At 34.2% G+C, this 22,281-nt stretch overlaps 2 protein-coding genes across 2 annotated transcripts; both read left to right on the plus strand.

The window, feature by feature from the left end:
• Window positions 1-806: 806 nt before the first annotated feature.
• Window positions 807-4,834, plus strand: LOC131942507 (oligosaccharyltransferase complex subunit OSTC). Its single transcript, XM_059302410.1, has 4 exons — window positions 807-984; window positions 3,005-3,078; window positions 3,585-3,802; window positions 4,584-4,834. The coding sequence occupies exons 1-4, from the start codon at window positions 846-848 to the stop codon at window positions 4,600-4,602; spliced, it is 450 nt and encodes a 149-aa protein (XP_059158393.1). The 5' UTR covers window positions 807-845; the 3' UTR covers window positions 4,603-4,834.
• Window positions 4,835-15,313: 10,479 nt separating this feature from the next.
• On the plus strand, window positions 15,314-21,885 carry LOC131942524 (MORN repeat-containing protein 5). Its single transcript, XM_059302431.1, has 5 exons — window positions 15,314-15,404; window positions 17,567-17,714; window positions 18,088-18,199; window positions 19,003-19,134; window positions 20,560-21,885. Exons 1-5 carry the CDS (start codon window positions 15,346-15,348, stop codon window positions 20,643-20,645), a joined length of 537 nt encoding a protein of 178 aa, XP_059158414.1. The 5' UTR covers window positions 15,314-15,345; the 3' UTR covers window positions 20,646-21,885.
• Window positions 21,886-22,281: the final 396 nt, after the last annotated feature.

Below are 22,281 nucleotides of genomic sequence, written 5' to 3' on the forward strand. Positions count from 1 at the left end.
ATAGCAGTTAATTATTTCTATTTTGAAATCTATAAATTATGCTCCCCCCCTGTGGTCAAAGCCCCGCTGTGGTCAAACCCCCTATGGTCAAACCCCCTATGGTCAAACCCCCTATGGTCAAAATAAGATGTCATTTCATTTTTTGACAATATTCCTACAAAAATCGGGTAGATAATTCAATAAACAAATAAAAGTGTTGCCTTAAGAGGTTATATCCCTTTTAAAAATTAAACTAGATTTATCAATTTTCTTTTTTCCAAAAACATAAAAGTGTTTTAAATACAGTTTAGTTATTTCTTCTAGATCAAAGTAAATTTAAGCATCGTAATTTGAGTTGGATCTACTTTCTTTTGTCTTAAACTGTTTGGGTTTGCGTTATTCGTTATTTTAAAAATTCTTCTATATTTTAATTTTAACTATAGTTATTGTGTTAAGATTAAGCTATATGGACCGTATTTAAAATGATTTTTGCACTATAAGTCACAACAAATATTCATCCAAAAATTTACTGACTGTTGAGCGTTTTAATTGTAAAGTATTTCAAAAACATAATTTATTGTAAATAATATAGTTTTATATATTACAACCAAAATAATTGGATTTAAACAAGGCTCTTGAAAATGATAAAGTGGTGAGATATATAAAGTGACTGAATTTGAATAATCTTTTAGAGCTGGATTATAGTTTGTCTTACTTATGAGTCGATTCGACACGAAATGAGTAAAGGGATTTAGACTAAAGATTAGCACTAATGACACTATCTATTGACACGTATACAACAGCCGAAGTAAATTGTGTAGCTCTTTTATATTTCCGGGTAATTTCAGTGTTAATGCCACATCAACATGGAGGCAGTTTACAGTGCACCGTATTCTTTACTTGAATGTCCCAATTTGAAATTAAAGAAGCCAACATGGGTGAAGCAGCCTTCTGCTATGGTTGTATTTGGATTGGTCCTAACTTCTTATTTTCTTGTGACAGGAGGTAGATCTAGATAATAAATGTATTTGTTACATCATGTAATTCATTCTCATTTCAGACATTTCTGCTGTCGTTCTCTCATCATTTGTCATTTGACGATTTCTGAGCCGGCTTTACCCCCCTCCCCCCACCCCGTTTTACTTTCATGTAGATTCTAGTTTTAGTTCTGCATGTGTATAGATCTATCTAGTATGTAGTTTAGTCTCTAGACTAGGTTTTTAGATATCTAGATCTCACCAGTACTGTTACTGTTGAATACTGTTACTCTGTTGATTGTGATACTGATACAGTGATAGTACTTCACTTGATCTAGATCTAGATTTATTCTAGATCTAGAATCTAGCTAGCTAGGCCATTCTAGATTCTAGGCTAAACTTAGGTCTTAGAGTTAGATTCTAGATCTACTTACAAAAATAATTACAAGTAACAATTTGTAAGGCCTGTTCAAAAATAAAAATTATTAATAATCTACATTTGACTGATTAAAATTAGGCCTATAAAAATACGAATGAAGAAAGTAAGAATTTCTGAATTGTGTGAAAAGCAATCTAACTAAGAATAGGAAATGGGAATTCATACTTGAGATTTTGCGATACCTACGTAAATCTGAGATGAAGTTTTGTTTAGCGCACTCCTAAACTAGGAGTTCAAAAACATAACCTCATCGACAGCCAGTTCCTCCGCCTTAACCTAAAAGATAATAAAACCATGTGTATTTCTTTCCAATATATTCCAAAATATTCTACCTGTCCATTTGAGATATCTGAATATAAATCTACGAGAAAAATGGCCTGTTGAGGAAGGATACAACGGGCGCTAGGTTGATAGTGCTGTCTATTTTCTCTAAACTAAAATAAAAAAAAATAACCATCTTAATTCAATTTGACCGGAAACAAAAAATGACATTGAAAACAGATTTTTATCCAGAATTGGTACTTTAATTTCTACAAAATATAGTCATAGGCATATCCCTAAACCATGCACCTAATCTCATTCATGACAAAAGTCGCATTTAGAGTTTCTTTCAGGCAACTCTACTTGGGAGGAGGGGGCTCTGCCCCCCCCCCTCCCCGACACACACCCCAAAACATGTCTACCATCCCATTCAACAAAATATAATTATATACTTTTTCCAGTGTCCGCCCCCTCCCAGAAAATTCTACCCCCGCCCCCCAAAAAATTCAAGTACTCCCACCCCTCGCCGGGGAGGAAAAAGTCTGAAAGAAACACTGGTCGCATTTGGAGATCATACAAACTAAAGGAAGAACCTGGGTGGGGAAGAGATGCATGAAAAAACTGTGCACGCTAAACACTTTTTAGATTAGAAAAAGCCCCCCCCCTCCGGGGAGCAAAAAGTCTGAAAGAAACACTGGTGTCGCGCTTAGCCATTACCCGAAGAATTGCATGAAAGGAACTGCAAGCAAACCCTTTTTTAGATTAGACAAATTAATTAGGTGGTATCTTTATTATAGAGTATCGATGAAGACATTTCTTTTGAGTTGGGAGGGGGGGGGGGCCTAGACGTTCTTTCGCGAGGGTGGGGCTTTGCCCCTACCCGAAGAATTGTATGAATGAAACTCTTCACGCAAACCACTTAGATTAGACAAAATTTCCTTTTTATTCAATGTTTACTCGAGAATCAATGACGTCATATTATTTTGTGCACTCTCCCGGCTGTCGACTTTTTTCTACTATATGCTGAATATTATGATGTCATATTTCGCTTCCGCTTTACTGTGAAAGTTTTTAATTTGCTTGTGTTTTCTCTAGAGCGTTCTTGTCAGATAGATAGATAGATAGATACATAGATAGACAGACAGCGAAACTATTATTATAGATTTGCCTAATACTACTAATAGGCCTACATATTGTAGAGAGTAATGTTAGCTTGAATAATGTGATGATTTTAGGGAAAAAATGTGTATTTGAACTGATTAGGCCCTATATCAATATCATTTATCCATGCTGTTTTAACACTTAGCAATTCTAACGCTTGTTTGTAATTTGTATTCTTTTTTTAAAGGTATAATCTATGATGTGATTGTTGAGCCTCCCAGCATTGGGTCCACCACAGATGAGCGTGGTAATTCTAAACCTGTAAGTCTTAGAGTAACTAATCATCACATCAGGCACATATTTTTGTGTGTGCTTTTCTTGTTTCTCTCATATAAAAAATGCCACTATTAGTATTGTCACTCAGTGACCTGAAATTTTGTCACAAATGTTTGTTGTATGTGATCTTAAATTGTTGTGAATGTGAACATTAGTCTCCCAGTTTTGGTAAATTATGTAGTTCAAATTTTTTTAAAATAGTTAAATTTTCATTTTTAATATACTATCCAGCCCAAACTTGATTCATTTATTATATTTGAGAATAATATCCTTTTAAACTATAGTATTAATTTTAAATAGCTGTTTTTAATACTAGCTATTGTAAAAAAATTAAATTATTTTTATTGTAAGGTTCTTTTTAAAGATTTATTTACAAGTTTTAAATTTAAATTTTTTAATTCTAAATTTCCAGCCTGATGTAGCTTTAAGTGTCTGTAGCACTCAATTTCCCCACACCACATTTTTTCAACAAATTTTGTTTGTTTGTACAGGTAGCCTTTATGCCATACAGAGTGAATGGCCAGTACATTATGGAAGGTCTGGCGTCCAGTTTTCTATTTACACTTGGTGGGTTAGGGTTTGTTATCCTTGACCAAACCAACAAGCCCCTGATGCCGAAACTGAATCGCTTGCTGCTGATTGGATTTGGCGCTGGCATTGTGGTCATCACATTCTTCACATGCAGAGTTTTTATGAGAATAAAATTACCGTAAGTTGTTCAAGGAAATATTTAACTTAGGCTCAGTAATAGTATCATGATGCTAATATCCACGATAGGGTTAGGTTTTAAGCTACTTTAAAGTGGGGCTCTGTAACATCTGACCCTTACTGCAGGCTTGAACCCAACAACAGTTTCTCTAAGATATTGGTAGTATTACTTTTCCTATGTTTACAAACAATTTTTCCCTCCTTAATCATTTGAAGAATCAACTGTAAAATTGTTATTTATAATTATCTATTGTTAAAATCTACTTTTAATTCAACAAAAAACTTTTTTTTTGTCCTTCATGGTTATCTTTCTGTACAAGCTTCACAGCAGATTCCCTTCAAGCTGTCTAGCTAAAATAACCTAACGATCAACAATTTCCCATTTACTGTCATCCACACAACTTTCATAACCCCATTTGATGTTAAAAATACATAAACACACTGGGTTTAACTCAATTCACAACTCCCAAACCAGTGTTGTGAACTATTCTAACCTAACCTTCAAAATTATCTGTAATAATAAAATTTAAAAACATTTTTCTTCATATGTGTATGTGCTCTAATGTTTACTTTTAGTCTCATTTAAATCTACTTTATTTGTATATTTCTAAATATCTTTACCTCTTTAAATGAAAACTTTTGTCTCTTTGGTATAATTAATAATTTTTAAAATTATACATATCAATAACCTAATAATATGCAACCTAACTACCAAGTAACCTACTTAACTCTGGTTCATTTATATTGCATCAACAATTAATTTTTATTTTTGTAATTTTCAGAGGGTACATGCAGTCCTAGGAATCTACTGTAAGATAAGAGAGAGTGTGTATATGAAAATAACACTGAATTTCATTATGAATGATAGTTTTACAATTAGTCAGCACAAGTTTTTTTTATTGATGCCTTGGTTGAGAGAGGAAGAGCATTCTAAATATAGTTGTACTCTTGGTGTTAAACTGCTTGAACTGTGTTACATCATGATGCTTTATGTTTATCTCCATTACAAAACAATAAACCTTTGTTATTTATACATGAATTTCTTTGTTTAAATTTCTGTAGCTTGCTGAGCATTTGGCATTTTTTTTTATATGCTTTGTGTGGTGAGGGTATGGTTAGATTAGAAGGCTGATAGTTTCTAACCTGCAATTCCTATGTTCAAACGAATGGCCATGCAAGGCTACTGGTAGCTGGGGGTAACAACCAATCTAAAAGAGAAAACGGGACGAAGTGGTCTAGCAGTAGACAGCTGGACTGCTAACCCAGCAAGTGAAGAGTTCTAATTCAGCTTTATGTCAGTAGACCGTCCCTGAGTCCACCCAACTCGGATGGGTACCTAACTCACATTAGGGAAAGTAAAGGCTGCTGGGCATAGTGCTGACCACACTATCTCTTCATATGCAGAGGTCACAGAAACAAGTGAACTGCTTCACTTGCCATATAGACCGTCAGGTTTGAAAGGGAACTTTACAGAAGAGAGAAATCTCCAAAATCAAACAAGAGTGGAGCCTCTTTGGATTACCAACTCTGGTTTCCAACCTGCAGCTCCACTGATGCAGCCTTCTGCATGGTCTTTCACCTTGATTTCCCTGGAACTAGTTATTTATTATCATTATCCCTTAACCCTTATTGGGGTCATTGCGCAGTTGACCTTATCTGCCATCCATCTGGGCCCTCTGCTGCCCTGATTTATTGTCAACATTATAAAAAAAACCCAGCTGTGTTAGCCGAGTAACTGCACATAAACAGTACCTGTAGTTGTAACTGCACATAAACAGTACCTGTAGTTGTAACTGCACATAAACAGTACCTCTAGTTGTAACTGCACATAAACAGTACCTCTAGTTGTAACTGCACATAAACAGTACCTCCAGTTGTAACTGCACATAAACAGTACCTGTAGTTGTAACTGCACATAAACAGTTCCTGTAGTTGTAACTGCACATAAACAGTACCTCTAGTTATAACTGCACATAAACAGTACCTCTAGTTGTAACTGCACATATACAGTACCTGTAGTTGTAACTGCACATAAACAGTACCTGTAGTTGCGCAGTAGATCACATCCTGCTGATGAAAAACAAATTCAACACACAAATGTAAACTTTAGTTTTAAACTCCAGACTGTTTAGTGGTATTATGGGACTTACATTTTATTTTTCCCATGATAAACATAATGTTTTGGGTTCAATTAGTTCAAATGGGTTCAATATGGTAAAAAAATGTTAAGTAACTGGGTTTAATTTAAATTGGAACCTGGTGTGGGGTAAATTAATTGAGAAAAATACTACCACACAAGTGTAGTTTTGGTATTAAGTCTTTGCATCATGTATTGTTAATTTTATATAAGATACCTTACTTACAATTATAAACAACAGTTTTTCCATAAATCTTGACTACTGAAACCCAGTCAACCCATGCTTGAAAAGAAAATTCTATTGACTTTAGATGTAAGCAATACTATTATATTATATACAACTCCACTTAAGCCCCTTACACAACACTTAAGCTCCAGTCTAGCTCCGCCCAAGTAATGCTTTTGGTTATACCAAGGGGAGGGAGGGTGGCGGTGGACCATAATGTTAACACCAAAAATGCTGATATGTTTCCTCTTTGTCTCCCTTGCATTTATGAGCAGCGCATATTAATTGAATCATAACAGGGAGATAACTGCGTGAAAAATAATTTTATTACAATAAATAGAAATACGCGATTACAAATCCATATGATGAAAAGTCTAATTTAACCGCTAGATTTTAGCTCCCCTAGCATGTGCACGTCCCGTCCAGAGGCGTAGCGAAGGGGGGGGGCAGGGGGGGGGTACATATGTCCCCAGGCGCCGACCTTAGGGGGTGCCAAAATGGGTTGGAAAAACAAATTAATATCTCATTTTAGCTGCATTTTTGCTTTATAAATATAAAAAAAATATATGAGGAGGGGGTGCAAATCGAAAGTTCGAGGGGGGGGGGGTGCAAATCGAAAATTGGGTAAATTGAATGGTTGACCCCGAGGGGGCGCCAAATTGAAAGTTTGTCCCCGGGCGCCGGGAAGGGTCGCTACGCCTCTGGTCCCGTCTTACCAACTAAAGGAATCACAGTAAATTACAGTGTAATTATTAATTTTTAAAAGGAACTCAAATAGTTCCGATGTAGCCTGACGCGTTTGCTCGCTTTGTAACTATAATAGTAGTATAGTAACCAAAAGTATTTAAAAATGAAATCCCCCAAGCCATTAAAAAGAAAACAATATGTAGGCTACATACTGTTAGTGTTAGCCAGAGTTAGGCCTGTAAGGGGTCTTCCATAAATGACGTCACACTCGTAAGGGTCGGTAATTTTGTGACGATGTGTGATGAGGGGGAGGGGGGGAGGGTTCAGATGGTGCGACGTCACACTTTTGTATTATAAAAAAACAATGTTAGAAAACGAATTTTAGACGTTATTTCACGTTTTAGAAAACTGTTTTAATAAATTGTAATAGGAATTGATTAAAATACTCTATTTTGACAGATTTCAGACAAGATTTTGAAAAAAAATATAGATGTTTAAAAAAAAAATTCAACTGCAATTTTGAGGGGGGGGGGATTGTAGGCTGAGGTGTGACGTCATTTTAGGGCGGGGGTGTCTGGCTTTTTGTGACGACGTGTGACGGAGGGGAGGGGGGGAGTAAAAGCGTCAAAAAAAGCGTGACGTCATTTATGGATGACCTCTAAGAAATGTGTTTTCACAATAGATGTATAGGGCTTATATAGTAGGCCTAAACTTGGTATCGTTGAAATAGATTGTATATAATATATTATAACACCTTTTGATATAAAACACGATTATTACATAAATAATAATGGGGTCGGCGTGGTCGAGTCGGTAAAGCTCATAGTTGCTAAACCGAAATCAAACAACTGCTACCTTGTAGTTTGTTCTTGGTTGGACAAAAGGCTATGGAAACAAATCCAAAAAGAAAAGCAGGCTGAAATCAGAGTCAATGGCCTCAATGGCGCATGACCAGTTGACACGTAATCCTTAATTGTGATGGAAGCATGGTCGAGTCGGCAAAGCTCATGGTTGATAAATTCGAAAAAAAGTCTCGAGTTCAAACCCTCTGGTAGATAAGGCTCGATTCCTCCCAAAACTAAAAATTAAGAACGAAGAAGAAGAAGACATAAATAATACAGTTTTTGTTTTAGTCCAGTTATAAGTAAACAAGTAATTAAAAAAAGTCTAGTGACAATTTTAGCGCAATTTCCTTATGTTATCTAAAAATAGCTCTGTCGTAGCGTAAATCAAGAGCAGGGTTAGTAAAACCATTGGTTAGTTATTAAAACGTTTTTTATTAAAAAATTTTTTCAGTATTTTACATGTTTTATTTACAATAGAGTAACATGACTAAAGACCATTGCGCGCCTAGCTACCGAACGTGATGTCGCAGCCATTGAACGTGATGGCGCAGCTATTGAACGTGATGACGCGTGTGGTGTGGTTGGAAAAACATGCCTACTAATTCGGCCCAAATTTTAATTAATTGAAAAAAAAATTTGTGACCGAACGAAAGGATATTTTTGAAAACTTTCTTCGGCAATATTGTTCTAAATTATGGCAGGAATCGATTGGTACATGTTTCAAGTCGCTAAGTGGTCTGGTTGCCGAGATATGGGCAAAAAACTGCATTTTTTCGAGGTTTTTTGGCTTTTTCGGGAAATCCATGAAAGAAACCCTGAATTTTTATAGCCTATGTTCATCCTCGTAACTTGCTTAACATAATTGCTTTTGGAACTAGTCATCGATATTGCTTCGTTGAGGAGGAGATACGACTTAAAGCCCGGACACACATTCATACATCCATACATTCATCCATCCATACATTCTCAGAAATGACGAGTTAATAAACGCAATTCTCCAGAATGGAAATTGCGCTAAAAATGTTGAGAGAAAGACAAGGTCCAATAATAACAAGTGTTAAAACTTTGTAACTTCTAGACTTCAGGAAATGTCTGGGTAAATTGTGAGTATAGATTTTTTTTTATATAAAGAAAAAGGTTACTAATTTCTGATTATTTATCGTTTCATGAGCATCGATTTCAGTTGTGTAGGTCTAATAACAGTCTAATAGTCTATAATAAATGTAAAAGTCTACTTTAAAAAAGCAACAGCTTTATTATTAGTCGAGTCTTGTATAACTTCTATCAATTAGGCTTTCTTTAACTGCCGGGGAAAAACTAACAATATCAAGGCAGAAATCTTAGACAAATTAAATTAACTCACTAATTATTGATACATACATTCTCAAGGAAATTACAAGCTACTACTAACAATCTCTTGAAAACAACAAAAGTATAATTATGTCATGATTATGATTAAATTAAATATAACAATATTGTTGTTATTTGTGTGGCTTTGAAGTTTTAGAATATTGTATATAAACATCGGCTTTGTCGTTGTAAATTTATACCTGAGTTGTAGAACCTGGAGTTAGGAAAATATTCTTTATGAGCAGTTTTAAAAAGACAGAACAATATTCTCTTTTGTTGGTCGTGTGATTTAAAATACCTAATAGAACTGCATTGTATGATTTTAAACAGCTTATACAAAGAAATCGAAGCATGATTTTAAAAAGATAATGTTATAAAACTGCACTACAAGATAGCACTCATGTAGTAGCGTGATTCAAATTGTGGTTCAACATTTAGCCATTTAGGATATTTGGAATATTTATCGATTCCAATGTTCTTGAATTCTTTATCTAAAAAACAAATACACTTATAGTTTAGGCATCCGTCTATAATTTTGTGTTTAAAAATATTTGCTTATTTTACGTATTCAAAAATCAAATTTTAACTAACTGAGCTGAATAAATTATCAGTTTGATCCTGTTAAAAGAATTTAATTCATCTCACCGCAAAACGTAACATGGATGAGAAAAATAACACCAACTTAAAAACAAATTTAAAACCGCTGCTTGATGTGTCTGACGAAATCAAAGATAACATTCTCCTGAGTTTAAACGCCGTTATCATCCCTGTCATCTGCGTTATCGGTGTGGTGGGTAACATCCTCACCATTGTTATCCTAATCTACAACGGCTACAGGGAGACAACCAATATTATTTTAACAGGATTAGCAGTTTCAGACCTCCTATTCTCAGCATCACAGCTCTGGGAACAAGTTGCGCAGATCGTGTTTTATTTAGATTTGGAAACAGCCTGTTATATAAATACTTTTTACGCTGTTTACATGTTAGGCTGGAATCAATTCAGCGTTTGTATAAGTGTTCAGATGGCCACAGTTATAGCTGTAGAGAGAATGATAGCTGTCGTTTTTCCTTTTGCCGCATCAAGATTCCTAACAACGTCCCGAATGAAAAGGATTGTTGTTGGAGTTTATCTATTTTCAGCCATAATGTACACTAGCCGTCCCGGCCAGGCCCTGCTCTGGCTTCTGTGAAAAACCTTTCTGTTAAAGACCATTACCTGTGTGTTTAGTAATCATCATAAACCCGGCATTGCCCACCCAAACCACAACCAACCAAAACCAAAACAACAAAACGCAAACATAACGCTAACACAATTACAAATACAAACGAAAACAAAAACTTAACAACAAACACAACCACACCCACAAACACCAATACAAACACAAAGAAAAAACAAACAAAAAAGCAAACGAAAACAAAAACCTAACAACAAACCCAACCACAAACACCAATACCAGCAAAAAAAAATCAACGAAAAAAGCAAACGAAAACAAACCAAATCCAAACGCAAAACCAACCAAAAACACAAATACAAACCCAAACAAAAAAAACACAAACAAAAACGAAAAAAGAAAGAACAAAAACGAACCAAATTAAAACGCAACCACTAACGCAAACCCACCTAAACACAAAGAAAACACTAACGCGAACATAAACGCCCGGGGCGGAATCACCTGTTTTAGCTTAATGAACGACTATAGTACCCCAACTTATTCACAGTCTTTTGCACTCACTTAAACGAACGCGCCTGTTTCAATTTAATAAACAATTTTAATACTCCAAGCTTATCCGTAAAATACCTACAACATTTGCACTTGATCAATCCCCGCTAATTATGTAATTTTTTTTTTCCCAACACCAAAACAAAGTAATTAAAAAGTAAATTATTTTCACGGAATGCAATGGTTTTTTATAAAGGGAAGTAATTGTGTTTTTCCTAATTTATCAAAGGGAAGTAAGTGCTATAGGACTAAATAAAGACATAATTAGAATTTTTGTAAAAGATGATATTTTTTAAAAAACTTGTGTTTAATGAACATGCCGACAATTATTACTATAATTTGAAAAATGAAAATGATTTCCCAACACTTTTAATAGTAATTTTTTAACTCATAAATTTAGACAAACGCGCACGATAATTGATCTAACACTAAAATCCGTAGAAATGCCAACGACAAACATATGCGTTACAGAATTGAGCTTTATATATTATATATATCCGCCCCCAGGTAAGTTTAGTCCCTCTCCCACCCCGAAAATATCAAGTGGCTCCCCCCTCCCCCGGAGAAAAAAGTCTGAAAACACTGCTTAAATCAATGAGCTATACCGAACAGAGGCGTAACAGCCCTTTCCGGGGACAAACTTTTAATTTGGCGCCACCCTATCTTTTTTATATTTATAATATAAAACTGCAGCTAAAATGAATTTTTTTTTCAAACCCATTTTGGCGGGGGTGGGCGGCCTAAAATTTCCAGGGGGGGGGGCATTGTTTATATATGTTCTATATAAATTCAATTTCGTTTGGGGTGGGGGTGGGGGGGTGGGGGGTTGGGGGGGGGGGCGGTAGACTTTCTTCGGGGGAGCTCCGCCCTCGTCTCTTCTAAGGTAAGTTACAGAAAGGGTCACATTTTAAGCTTGGCCGTCTTTAGTTATAAAATGTCTATATTGTGCGATTATGTAATGATTTTTTTTGTTTTTGAATAATAAAAGGTTATAAATGTTATAGATTCCAGCCTACAATTGTTATATATGAATCTTTTAGGCGAGGGTGAAAAATATGAAAAAAACCCCACTAAACTAATTAGATGATTCATATGCGACTAAGACGATTTTAGACGCATTAGTTACACTATCTCATATTGTATGTCTACTAACATTAAGTATTTGAATCAACGTGATAATGCTAAAAACTACCAAACTATTTTGTTTAGAACTTCTGCTTTATATATTTTTTTTACAATAGCGAATAACAAATAAGTTGTATTTATAAGTAAGCGGTCAACCTAAGGTGCATAAATTTGAAATGAATGTAAAGTTAAGCAACGAATTATCTCCTATTTGGAAATCCAAATACCAGAATTTTTATTCAAGGGAAACAACTTTCTCAAGAAAAGCTAAATTAACTAAGTGTAACTAAGACATGCTTGAAAAACACAGTAAAACGCTCTAAATTTCATTAGATAATAGTTATAAGAAATCTTTTATGTTAGCTATGTAATCGTGTCAAAAGAATATATTTTACTCATTGACTACTTAACTGTAGGTCTTGTTTGAAAGTCTAAACATGGTAGCTTTATTATAACATACTTCTAATCAATTTTGATGACATACATTTCGTAGTATTTGTTCTTCACACCTGCATTCGCATTTATTATACCAAATTTGGGATCCCCTAAATATAGGGACGCCATTCGTAAAATCTATTACGGGTAAATGACATTGCTATAATAATTGATTACCTAAATAAAAAAAATCAACTTATAATTTGAAAAAAAAAACTAAGCTTACGGTTAGTTATAAGATATTTTTCAGCTAGAGAACGCCTTCGTTTCTTTGTAGTGTGTACCGTCCTGAATTGAAATCATCTAACTTACGATAAACTAGACTACTTGATATACTCTACTACATTCACAACACATATCAAACTTTGATGCATAAACATAATTAGACTCGATACTCCAGAATTAAGACACCACCTCAACTAACTTCGCCAAGCTCTACAAACGATACTCCCAATCAACAACGATTTAACAGGGCCTATTACTATACGTTAACAGTCGACACAATTCGATACTTTAATACCACAAGACTCGATAGTCCTGAACTCCATAACTACGATACCTCATCACCTACATTCTCATTTCTCTATTACCAATCAGATTCTACTTGACTTTCAACTACACAACAGCCAAATGAAATTAACACTTTGATACTTTTTACTTACGAAACCATATCAGCAACAGCCTACCGTCGTTACTCCCAAATCTAAAGGATTTATCCAAACTTACCAAACAAGCACAATACTTTGAACCAGGGGCGTAGCTAGGGGGGGGGGGGGGGCGGGGGGTGCGGACCGCACCGGGTGACACCATTTAGGGGGGTGACACCAAGGCAAAAAATAGCAAAATATATAGAGAAAATTCTAAGGGGGGGGGGGTGCAAATCGAAAGTTTGAGGGGGGTGGTGCAAATCAAAAACTTGAAAGTTTGTCCCCGGGAAGGGTCGCAACGCCTCTGGGGGGGGGGGGGGGGGGGGGTGACACCATTAAGTGCCGCACCGGGTGACACCCGACCTCGCTACGCCACTGCTTTGAACACCCCGTCATTACAAAACTATACCAGATCAGATTTCTAATTCAAAGTCAGAGAAAACGAGACTTACAACCCTATTAAAAACAAAATTGCACGTGTTTTGGAACACCTGTCATGCGCTGGAGCGATCACTAAATCAACATTAAAATTAGATAACCGTTTGAAATATTCGAAATTTAAATTTAAATTACGAACTTATTTAATCGTTTTCTACAAGAACTATGTGACGCCAAACTAAAAGGCAAAGTGACTGGTAAAAAGCGCCCCGAACTTTCCAAATAAGGGAGGTGGGGTTGTATTCTCACCATCGCGAATAAATATAGGCCTTTATAGGCCTAATTTTCGGGGTGGGGAGGGGGGTTCAAAATTGATAGTTCGTCCTGGGTGCCGAAATAGATCGCTAATCCTTTGTATATCACCATCTATAGTTTATAAATGATAGTCAAAATTATTAATTATTAGGTACTTTTTGATAATAGCGATAAAACCTTTTGCGTCCCCCCCGCCCCCCCCCCCCCCTCCCCTCTAGGGATGGCGCCCTATGCGACCGCCTAGTTCGCCTAATAGGTAGCGCCGGCACTGTGTGAACATAATCTTGAAACTACCAAATATGAAATAAATAGTCTGGAAATGGTGTATACAATATTTAAAAAATCTGGTGCGATGTTTAAAAAATCAATATTAAATATGACAATAAAAACCTGACTGTTTGAATTTTGACGGAATTATACGCCTACTTAAAATTTGATGTATTTTAGTATTTTTGTGAACTAAACACTTTTTTACTTTCTCGTATATACGTAGTATAGAGAAAGTATTGTAATCGTGCAAAAAAAAAAAATCGAGATTTTTACAAATCTCGACGTTTTACACCTCACTGATACGGAAAAACATAATTTTGCAATCTTGTCCGTATGTCTGTGTGTGTGTGTGTCTGTCTGTCTGTCCGTGTGTAAACACGATAACTTGAGTACCGTTACAGCTAGGTTGATGAAATTTCATATATAAGTATTTTATCAAAATCGTAGATCCGTATCAACTTTTGAGCGATTTCCGATAACCGGAAGTGGTACTTTTCCTACTTTGAATTTTTCAAAAGCCTATAACTTGAGTACTATTTCAGATAGATAAATGAAATTTCACATGTAAGTAAAAGATCTAATTCTCTACCTTCTGTTAAATTTTGAGTAATTTCCGTTGACTGGAAGTAGTAATTTACGCTACTCCCGATTTCTCAAAAAACTAATGTAAATTTTTAAAGTACTAATAATATTGCGCACTATTATACGCGTTTTTATTCGGCGTTTGCTTGGTGCGCAATGTTTTTTTTATGAGATTCTATTCTATTTTTAAAAGTTTAAGTATTTAAAATGGATTAAAAATCATAACTATATCCCCAGTTACCATCCCCTGTTGTTTTATATAAGAATATTCGAGAAAGTTTAGGGGAGATCACTACCGGTTTATTTTAAAAAGGAAAAAAACAATTTTGTTGTGTTCCATATTTTATCAACTGACAACAATCATGGATGATTTAAAAAAAAATATATCGGCAAAGTTCTAAGTAAAAAAATAAATGCTAGATCTATGTGTTTTTATAAAGTGGGGTTTTCAGGATATCGACCACTGAGTTTCTGTACAGCCAAAGAAAGTTTGTCTTACGATAGTGAAACTTCATATTCATGTTATATCTTAAGCTAGATCTAGATCCGCCCTAGTAGATTATGAGAATAAATAGAAACGTAGCCTTAAACTAAAAAAAACCCTCCGGATTTGCAACTTTTACATTGTTTCTGTTTTGAAATTCTATTATTTATACATTTTGTTTTAAAATAATTACTTTTCAAAATAAATTTATCGAGAAAAAATAAATGAAGAAAAAATATAAAATTTAATAAATTATAAATAGACAAATGCGATTCATTTAAAAGTATTTTCGAGTTGTCTCTCCTGACAGTTGCTAGGCAATTGAGCGTAAATCCTCAAGATGGACGACATACTGGAATACACAGGTAGCAGCTACAATGGTGATTATACTAATGGAAGGTAAACAAATAGATATAGATCTAGTTCTTTAAGTTAAAAAATTATTAAAAGTCATATTATTCTTTTGTGCTTGTTTAGTAAATAAATAAATACGAGGTTGTGAGCTGATGATCTATCTCTAGTGGTATCTAACCAAAATTTAAAATTACTAAATGTAAATTGATTGAAATTCCAATAATGGAGACAAGCAAGTTGACGAGATTCCTTCAATAGTGTTGTTGACATGGAATAAAAACGTGCTTTTTAGATTTAGACCATAAAAAAAATAAAAAATAAAAACTTAAGCCTAAAATTAATTTAGAAATTTTATATTTTTAGAATAAATGCTATAAAAGTTGCAAATCCAGAGAACTTGAAAATAATTTGTTGAGTTTAAGGCTACATCTCTATTTATTTTCATCAAGCCTAAGTTATAACCGGATGTTTTGCTTTCGTAAGACTAATATTGATTGGCTGTACAGTAACTTAGTGATCGATAACTATTTGTTTACAAAACTTTGCAGATCAAGTTTTTAAATAACAATGCAAATTTAAAACCCCATGACCTAGTTTTCTATTTTTAGCTTACAATGTGTACAATAAAATTTGTGTCGGCCTATCCAATAGCAGGATGCCATTGTTTATGTCGCCATTACACGTGAAAACCAAATGGTTTTTGCTTTTTTTTTTAATTTTTATTTAGTTACCGAAAATATTAAAAACATCAATTACGTCCAATCTTTAGTAAAGTCCGAAAAAAACCAGACAGACAGGATTTTATAACCATATTAATTGTAACTAGGCCGTGCAAGATTTTTAAATTAATTTATGCACCTCTCAAATACCTTTGAGACTTTTCTCGCTTGTGTCCATTCTGCCTCATCTTATTCATTAATACATTATTCAGTATCCAGTTTCCTCCACCCTCCCCCTGCCCAACTCTTGCTACACAATCTCTCACCATCCATACACTCACACAAACAAACTTACACCCCACACTCATCCCATCAATATATCCTGCCGTCTACCAAATTCTTTCAATCATTTCTCTTCTCCCAAAACTAGCTGGGTGGACTCAGGCTGTACTCACGTACGCTCTACTGACATGAAACCGGATTTAAACTCACAACTTTTGGTTTAGCAGTCTAGCGCTCCACCACTAGGCCATGCTATACAGCTGAGTCCATCCAGCTCTGATGGGTACCTAACTAACGTTATGGAAACTAATGGTGGCTGGTCATAATGCTGACCGTGCTATCTACTTCACTTGTCACTTGCCCTTTGGACTATCAAGTTCAAAACTATAGAAAAAAATCCCCTTCCTCCCCTAAAACATCAGGCAGACATCAATCTCCATCAAGTCCAGATTGGCACCATCCTTAATAAACCATTCATTCACTAAATTGCAAAAGGCAAATAGCCATCATCACGACCCCCACCACCTATACACAGTGAAACTTAGGGTGAAGGGAAATGCTGTCATTTATGGATAGCAGAGCTCAAGGGCAGCCACTCACAGTAAAAAAGATTGTATTCTGTTGACCTTTTACTGGCTGGGTTAACAGGCTGGGAGTCATAGGCTACTTCAGTCAATAAAAGTGGGTCCAGAGCATTGAGGTGGGGTATAAACTAATGTGTGATAAGTGTGCCACTTACCACTTATCGTCCTGCAATCTGACACATGTCTAAGAACACACCCCATATATATGTATATATATATATACACACACACACACACACACACACACACATATATATATATATATATATATATATATATATATATATATATATATATATATATATATATATATATATATATATATATATATATATATATATAAATATGTATATATAAATATTTACCCATTCATGAAATATGCTCACTCCACATCACCATAACAGCAAAGACAAAGTTACTATACCGATAACTGACATAAGATCACACCAAGGGCACACACTGTCCCCATTTATATTAAAGATACATATATTTAACTACAGGCTTATTATATGTAATCTTATAAAGCAAAGGCAAAAATTTACAAAATTAACCAATGACTAGATTCTAATGCTGTATGTTATATTATTTAGATTCTAGATTCTAACTTAAAACAAAATATTTAATATATAAAATATTTTATTTTGTACTTCATTACATTTAAAATTTTTTTATGTCATTTAAGGATGGAAGGGAAAGGGAGATATGGTTTCCCCACTGACACCAGGTATGAGGGGGAGATGAAAGATGGCATGTTTCATGGGAAAGGCTCACTTTTCTTCCCTAATGGAAGTCGTTATGAAGCTATCTGGGAAAATGGAGTTGCCAAAGAGGTAGGTCTCGCAAATCTTGTATCGTCCTGGAAAATGATCGAATTTTAGACATGTTCTGCAGAATATTTTGGCTAGCCCAACAGTTTTGTAGCTTTCATGTGTAATAGTTTATCCTACATCTTGATATTTATCCTATATTTATAGTTTTGTTTAGCTTATTCATAAATATACCACCATACATTTTTGAAGTAAAAACATTTGTAAGTTAAGTTAGCTCATGCATTAAAGGACACCTATTCGACAGTAAACCATTATTTATCAAAGTATAGACTAAAAACAATAATTACTATAAATTGAAGAAGGAAATATATTTTAATAATAATCAAGTAAAATGCTTTGTGGCTTTCAAAATGTATTTACTTTGTTATCAAAGGGTAAATACACCTTTGCTGATGGGCTTATGTATGAGGAAGAGGACTGGAAGTATTGTGATGGCTATGACAGGAGGTTTTACACAGAAATTACTGGAAACCTCAGACCTGCTGGTAGGTTTTACTTTAACCTTTAGCAATGAGCTGTTGTGTTGATAGTGTACTCATTTTGTCTTGTATGATGGGTTTAAATTTTTTTGGTAGGTTTTGGTAAAATCTTCTTTAGTGAGCTGTTATATTGATGCTAGAAATTTGTATTCTGGCTGAGCAGTTTAAGGCCTTCAACAGCAACCTGAAACATTGCTAGAGCATTTGAACACTTGTATTACTTGTATACAAATCTGTTATGGTGTTGTGAGGTTATTAGCTTAGCAAATGTTGTTTAATAAGTGTTACTTTATGTATTGTTTGTTTATTTCCCAAATAGATTATGGCTTCGTAATTATATAATTAGGAAAAAAGCCAATAATAATTGATATAATTTAGTTGTAGTAGTTCTCAAGATAGACAACTTAACTCTGGATATGAATGGATAGTGTGGGAAAAACTATACCCAGCTGCCTTTACTTTTCCTAACACATGTTAGGTACCCATCAGAGCTGGACTATCTCAGGGAAGTTCCATAACAAACCCAGATTCGAACTTGAGACTTAATAATTGATTAATGTAGTTGTAGTAGTTGTCGATTTAACCCAGTTAGCCTTGTTATTGTGCATGGTTATGTTGAATTCATGTCAAGAGTAAATTTTATTGATTGTATTAAGTTATACATTATGTTGTGTGTATTATGTGTGTACTCTATATGAACTTCTACTATCAGAAACTGTAAGAGATGATATATAAACATAATCGCAACAAATGCTAGCTGTGTTTGTTAATGTAAGCACGGCATCACTTACTGATACAATTCTCCTCAGGTCATGAGTCATTAGTCAATAACGAACCCAGGCACGTAATCCCTGAAGGACATTATGATTGTGGGGATGGCTTCTACAATCCTAAAACCAGAGTTGTCGTTGATTACAATCTTAAATTTTTGCGAAATGCAGGTGAGTTTTATAAAAATTTTAGTTTTTCAACCACCACTGTTAAGACTATACAGTGTTACTTGTATTGCAGTATTTCTGCAGGCGTGGGGTAGGATTAGGGTCAGGGCTATAGTTTGATCACACAAAATATAACTTTGATACCTTGTGCCATCATTGATAGAAATACTAAATTATCCTATCTATTAATGTTTTCAAAAAGCTGTCCTATCTGGCAATGGAACAAATAACTTGAATAAATATGTAGCATTGACAACTATTAGAAAAGCATGTCCTTTATAGTGTATATTAAACACCATGCAATTCACTTACTCAAATAAGACATCTGGCTATATAGGTATCATCTGTTGGCTAATACATATTGAATCTGTCATTTGATTGAAACCTGTACCCAGACACTATGCATGTAAAATCTTAAAATGGTTTAGACCATACGCATGTGTTCTATTTCAATACTTTCAAAACATTTAGTGAATGGATGATATGCATATGTCTGGTTCACCTCATCACTAAACTAGCCACAGCATAGACCTGCTGATGTTGATATCAACCATGATAGGGAATACAATTTGATCTATCCGATTCTTTTTCTTCCACCTTCTCTAATCAGAGTTTCTTCCAGGGGGCAGAGCCCTCCTAAAGAGAGTCTACCACCCCCGAACAAAATGGAATTCATGTAGAAAAAAAAATTATACTTTTAACAGAAATTTTAGTCCGCCCCCCGAAAATTTCAAGTTCCCCCACCCCTCCCAGAGAAAAAATTCTGGAAGAAACACTGTCTCTAATAGAGTTCTTTTTATTAAATATAAACAAAATGTATTCTTCATACTTTTGTTTTTCTAGAGATATTGTTAGATTTTAAATTTGTAAACATATCTTCTCATTATTTTATTTTTGATACATTACATATACATTATAATTTTTGTGGCTAATAATAATGCTTAATGCATAGGATACATAGTTGTATTTTTCTAGAAACTTATTTACATCCTTTAAACAAAAACTGTATTTTAAACTTGAGTAATAACAGGATATTAAGTTGTATTGAACTTTTTTGTTATCTACATTTAAAAAAAAAGCTACAATCAAACAACGATTGGCTATTAAGTTTTATTACAAAGTATTTACAGTTTCTAAATAAAATGTATCATCATCATCTTTTCCTGTTCATTCCCAAAACACAGCGCAGATGAAGAAGAGCTCATCTGTTTCAGAGACCTCGGCAGTTGAAAGGATAGTGTGGTCCCAGCCTTGTTTGTTTTCCCTGAGATAGTTGCCCATCAAAGCTGGGTGGACTCAGGGATGTTCTAAGACTTGAATCTGGATTTGAACTTGAGACTTTTGGTTTAACAGACTAACTTTCTACTGCTAGACCATGCCATCCCATAAAAAAAAAAAATTATGATTAAATTAATTTTTGTTTTCCAGATGAGGATGAGCACAACTGGATAATAAAAACTTGCCTCAAGGGATGGGATGAATACATTGGTTTCACACCTAAAATTACAGCCTAGCCTAGTCAGATCAGAATATTATTTTGTACATACATGTTTTATGCAGAACATTTTTATACTTTACTTACAGTGGAACAATGCTCGGAAGTTTTAGAATCTAAACTTTGTGTCATAAGTTTTACATTTTGGATGTTGGTTTCTAGTCTGGAATTGTAAGAAGGATAATAATCTTTTATTGATTTATATTATGTTTTAAAAGTAGGCTAATATGTGCTGAATTTATTTCTGTAATACTCTAAATTTACTTTTAACTTAACAAGGCTCTAAGCTAACATTAGATGAATGAATAGAATACTGTGGTGGTACACTTCTCCTAAAAGCTGAGCCAAGATTAAGGTCACAATATGACCTAGGTTCAAGGTCATTAGTAGAAATGGTTCAGTTCTAATTATTTCCTAGAAGCCAAATTCATTTTCACAGTCTTTTGAGAAGAAATATAAATAAAAGCATAAAATAATTCAATTCTATAGGCCTATTCAATATGTAATACAAAATACCTTCTATTTTAATAAACTTGATAAAAATCTGTTTAAATATTTTGAGAACCATCAAACTCTACATGTAACACAACTAAAGTAATAAAATTAAAACACTGAAAATAGCAAGCTTATGACTTAAATTATTATAAAATTTGAAAGCATTGTTGCAGTTTGTACAACTATTGTTATTTATGTTCATGCTTTGATTTAACTGTTAAAATATTAATCTAATGAAAGTTTGTTGTGTTTTGGCTGTTATGATTCTCATGAAGCTGACAACAAACAATTTTTTTTGTTTTTCTATAATTAAGTGGTTAAAAAAAAAAGAAGTGCAGTTTTTCTCACTAAGATACGCAAGTGATTAAAAATTTTAAAACTAGTTGTAGCTAAAACGAGAGAAAAATAATACTAGTTCCTTCTTTTATTTAGTAGTAAATTTTAAAATTGAACCACCATTTTTTTGTAGAGCAAAGGAAAAAAAGCTGGTAGACTTTGTAGGACTTCATATAGACGTACTTTCTGACATATGTAGTTGAATGTTCAACCACTAACCCATTGTGGTTTTGTTGTGCACACTGACCCCTTCACCCCCCACCCCCACAGGCCAACAAACAGATGTTAGCAAATTAGACCTTAATATTGAATTAAGTATTATTCCTGCTTTTAAAATTCTCTGAATATCGGTGCATTATTTTAATTCTCAAATTATTTAAAATATGTTTTTATGTTGATGTTTGAATAAACTGAATGAACAAAATTTATATTTGTATTTGTATTGCTATATGTTTCATTTTTATAATTATAATTGATTATGATCAAGAGAAATTATTGTTAATAATTTTTTTGCACTAAAAGTTTATTTCTCAAAAGTGAGTCATAATAACTGTTTTGAACTTGTTTACTTATTCATATAAGATGTAAACCTACAGGCGTTGCTAGGAGGTCACTTTACAGTAAACATAACCCTTGTTTGTTCCCTGAAGCTTAACCCTTTCATGTGGCTTAAAATTGTCATGGCATATTTTGCTAATTGGGAAGAATTGAATTGTATAAATCTTTAGTTTTGTTTGCTCTTTTTTTTTCCGGTCAACCTAGCCACCCTAGCACATACTGCGGTACAAGACGTGTTAGATAGGAAAAGGAATGCAGATATGAAA

The sequence above is a fragment of the Physella acuta genome, unplaced genomic scaffold (assembly GCF_028476545.2).
Source record: "Physella acuta isolate Inbredline_101_S28 unplaced genomic scaffold, ASM2847654v3 ptg000409l, whole genome shotgun sequence".
NCBI classification, from domain to species: domain Eukaryota; kingdom Metazoa; phylum Mollusca; class Gastropoda; family Physidae; genus Physella; species Physella acuta.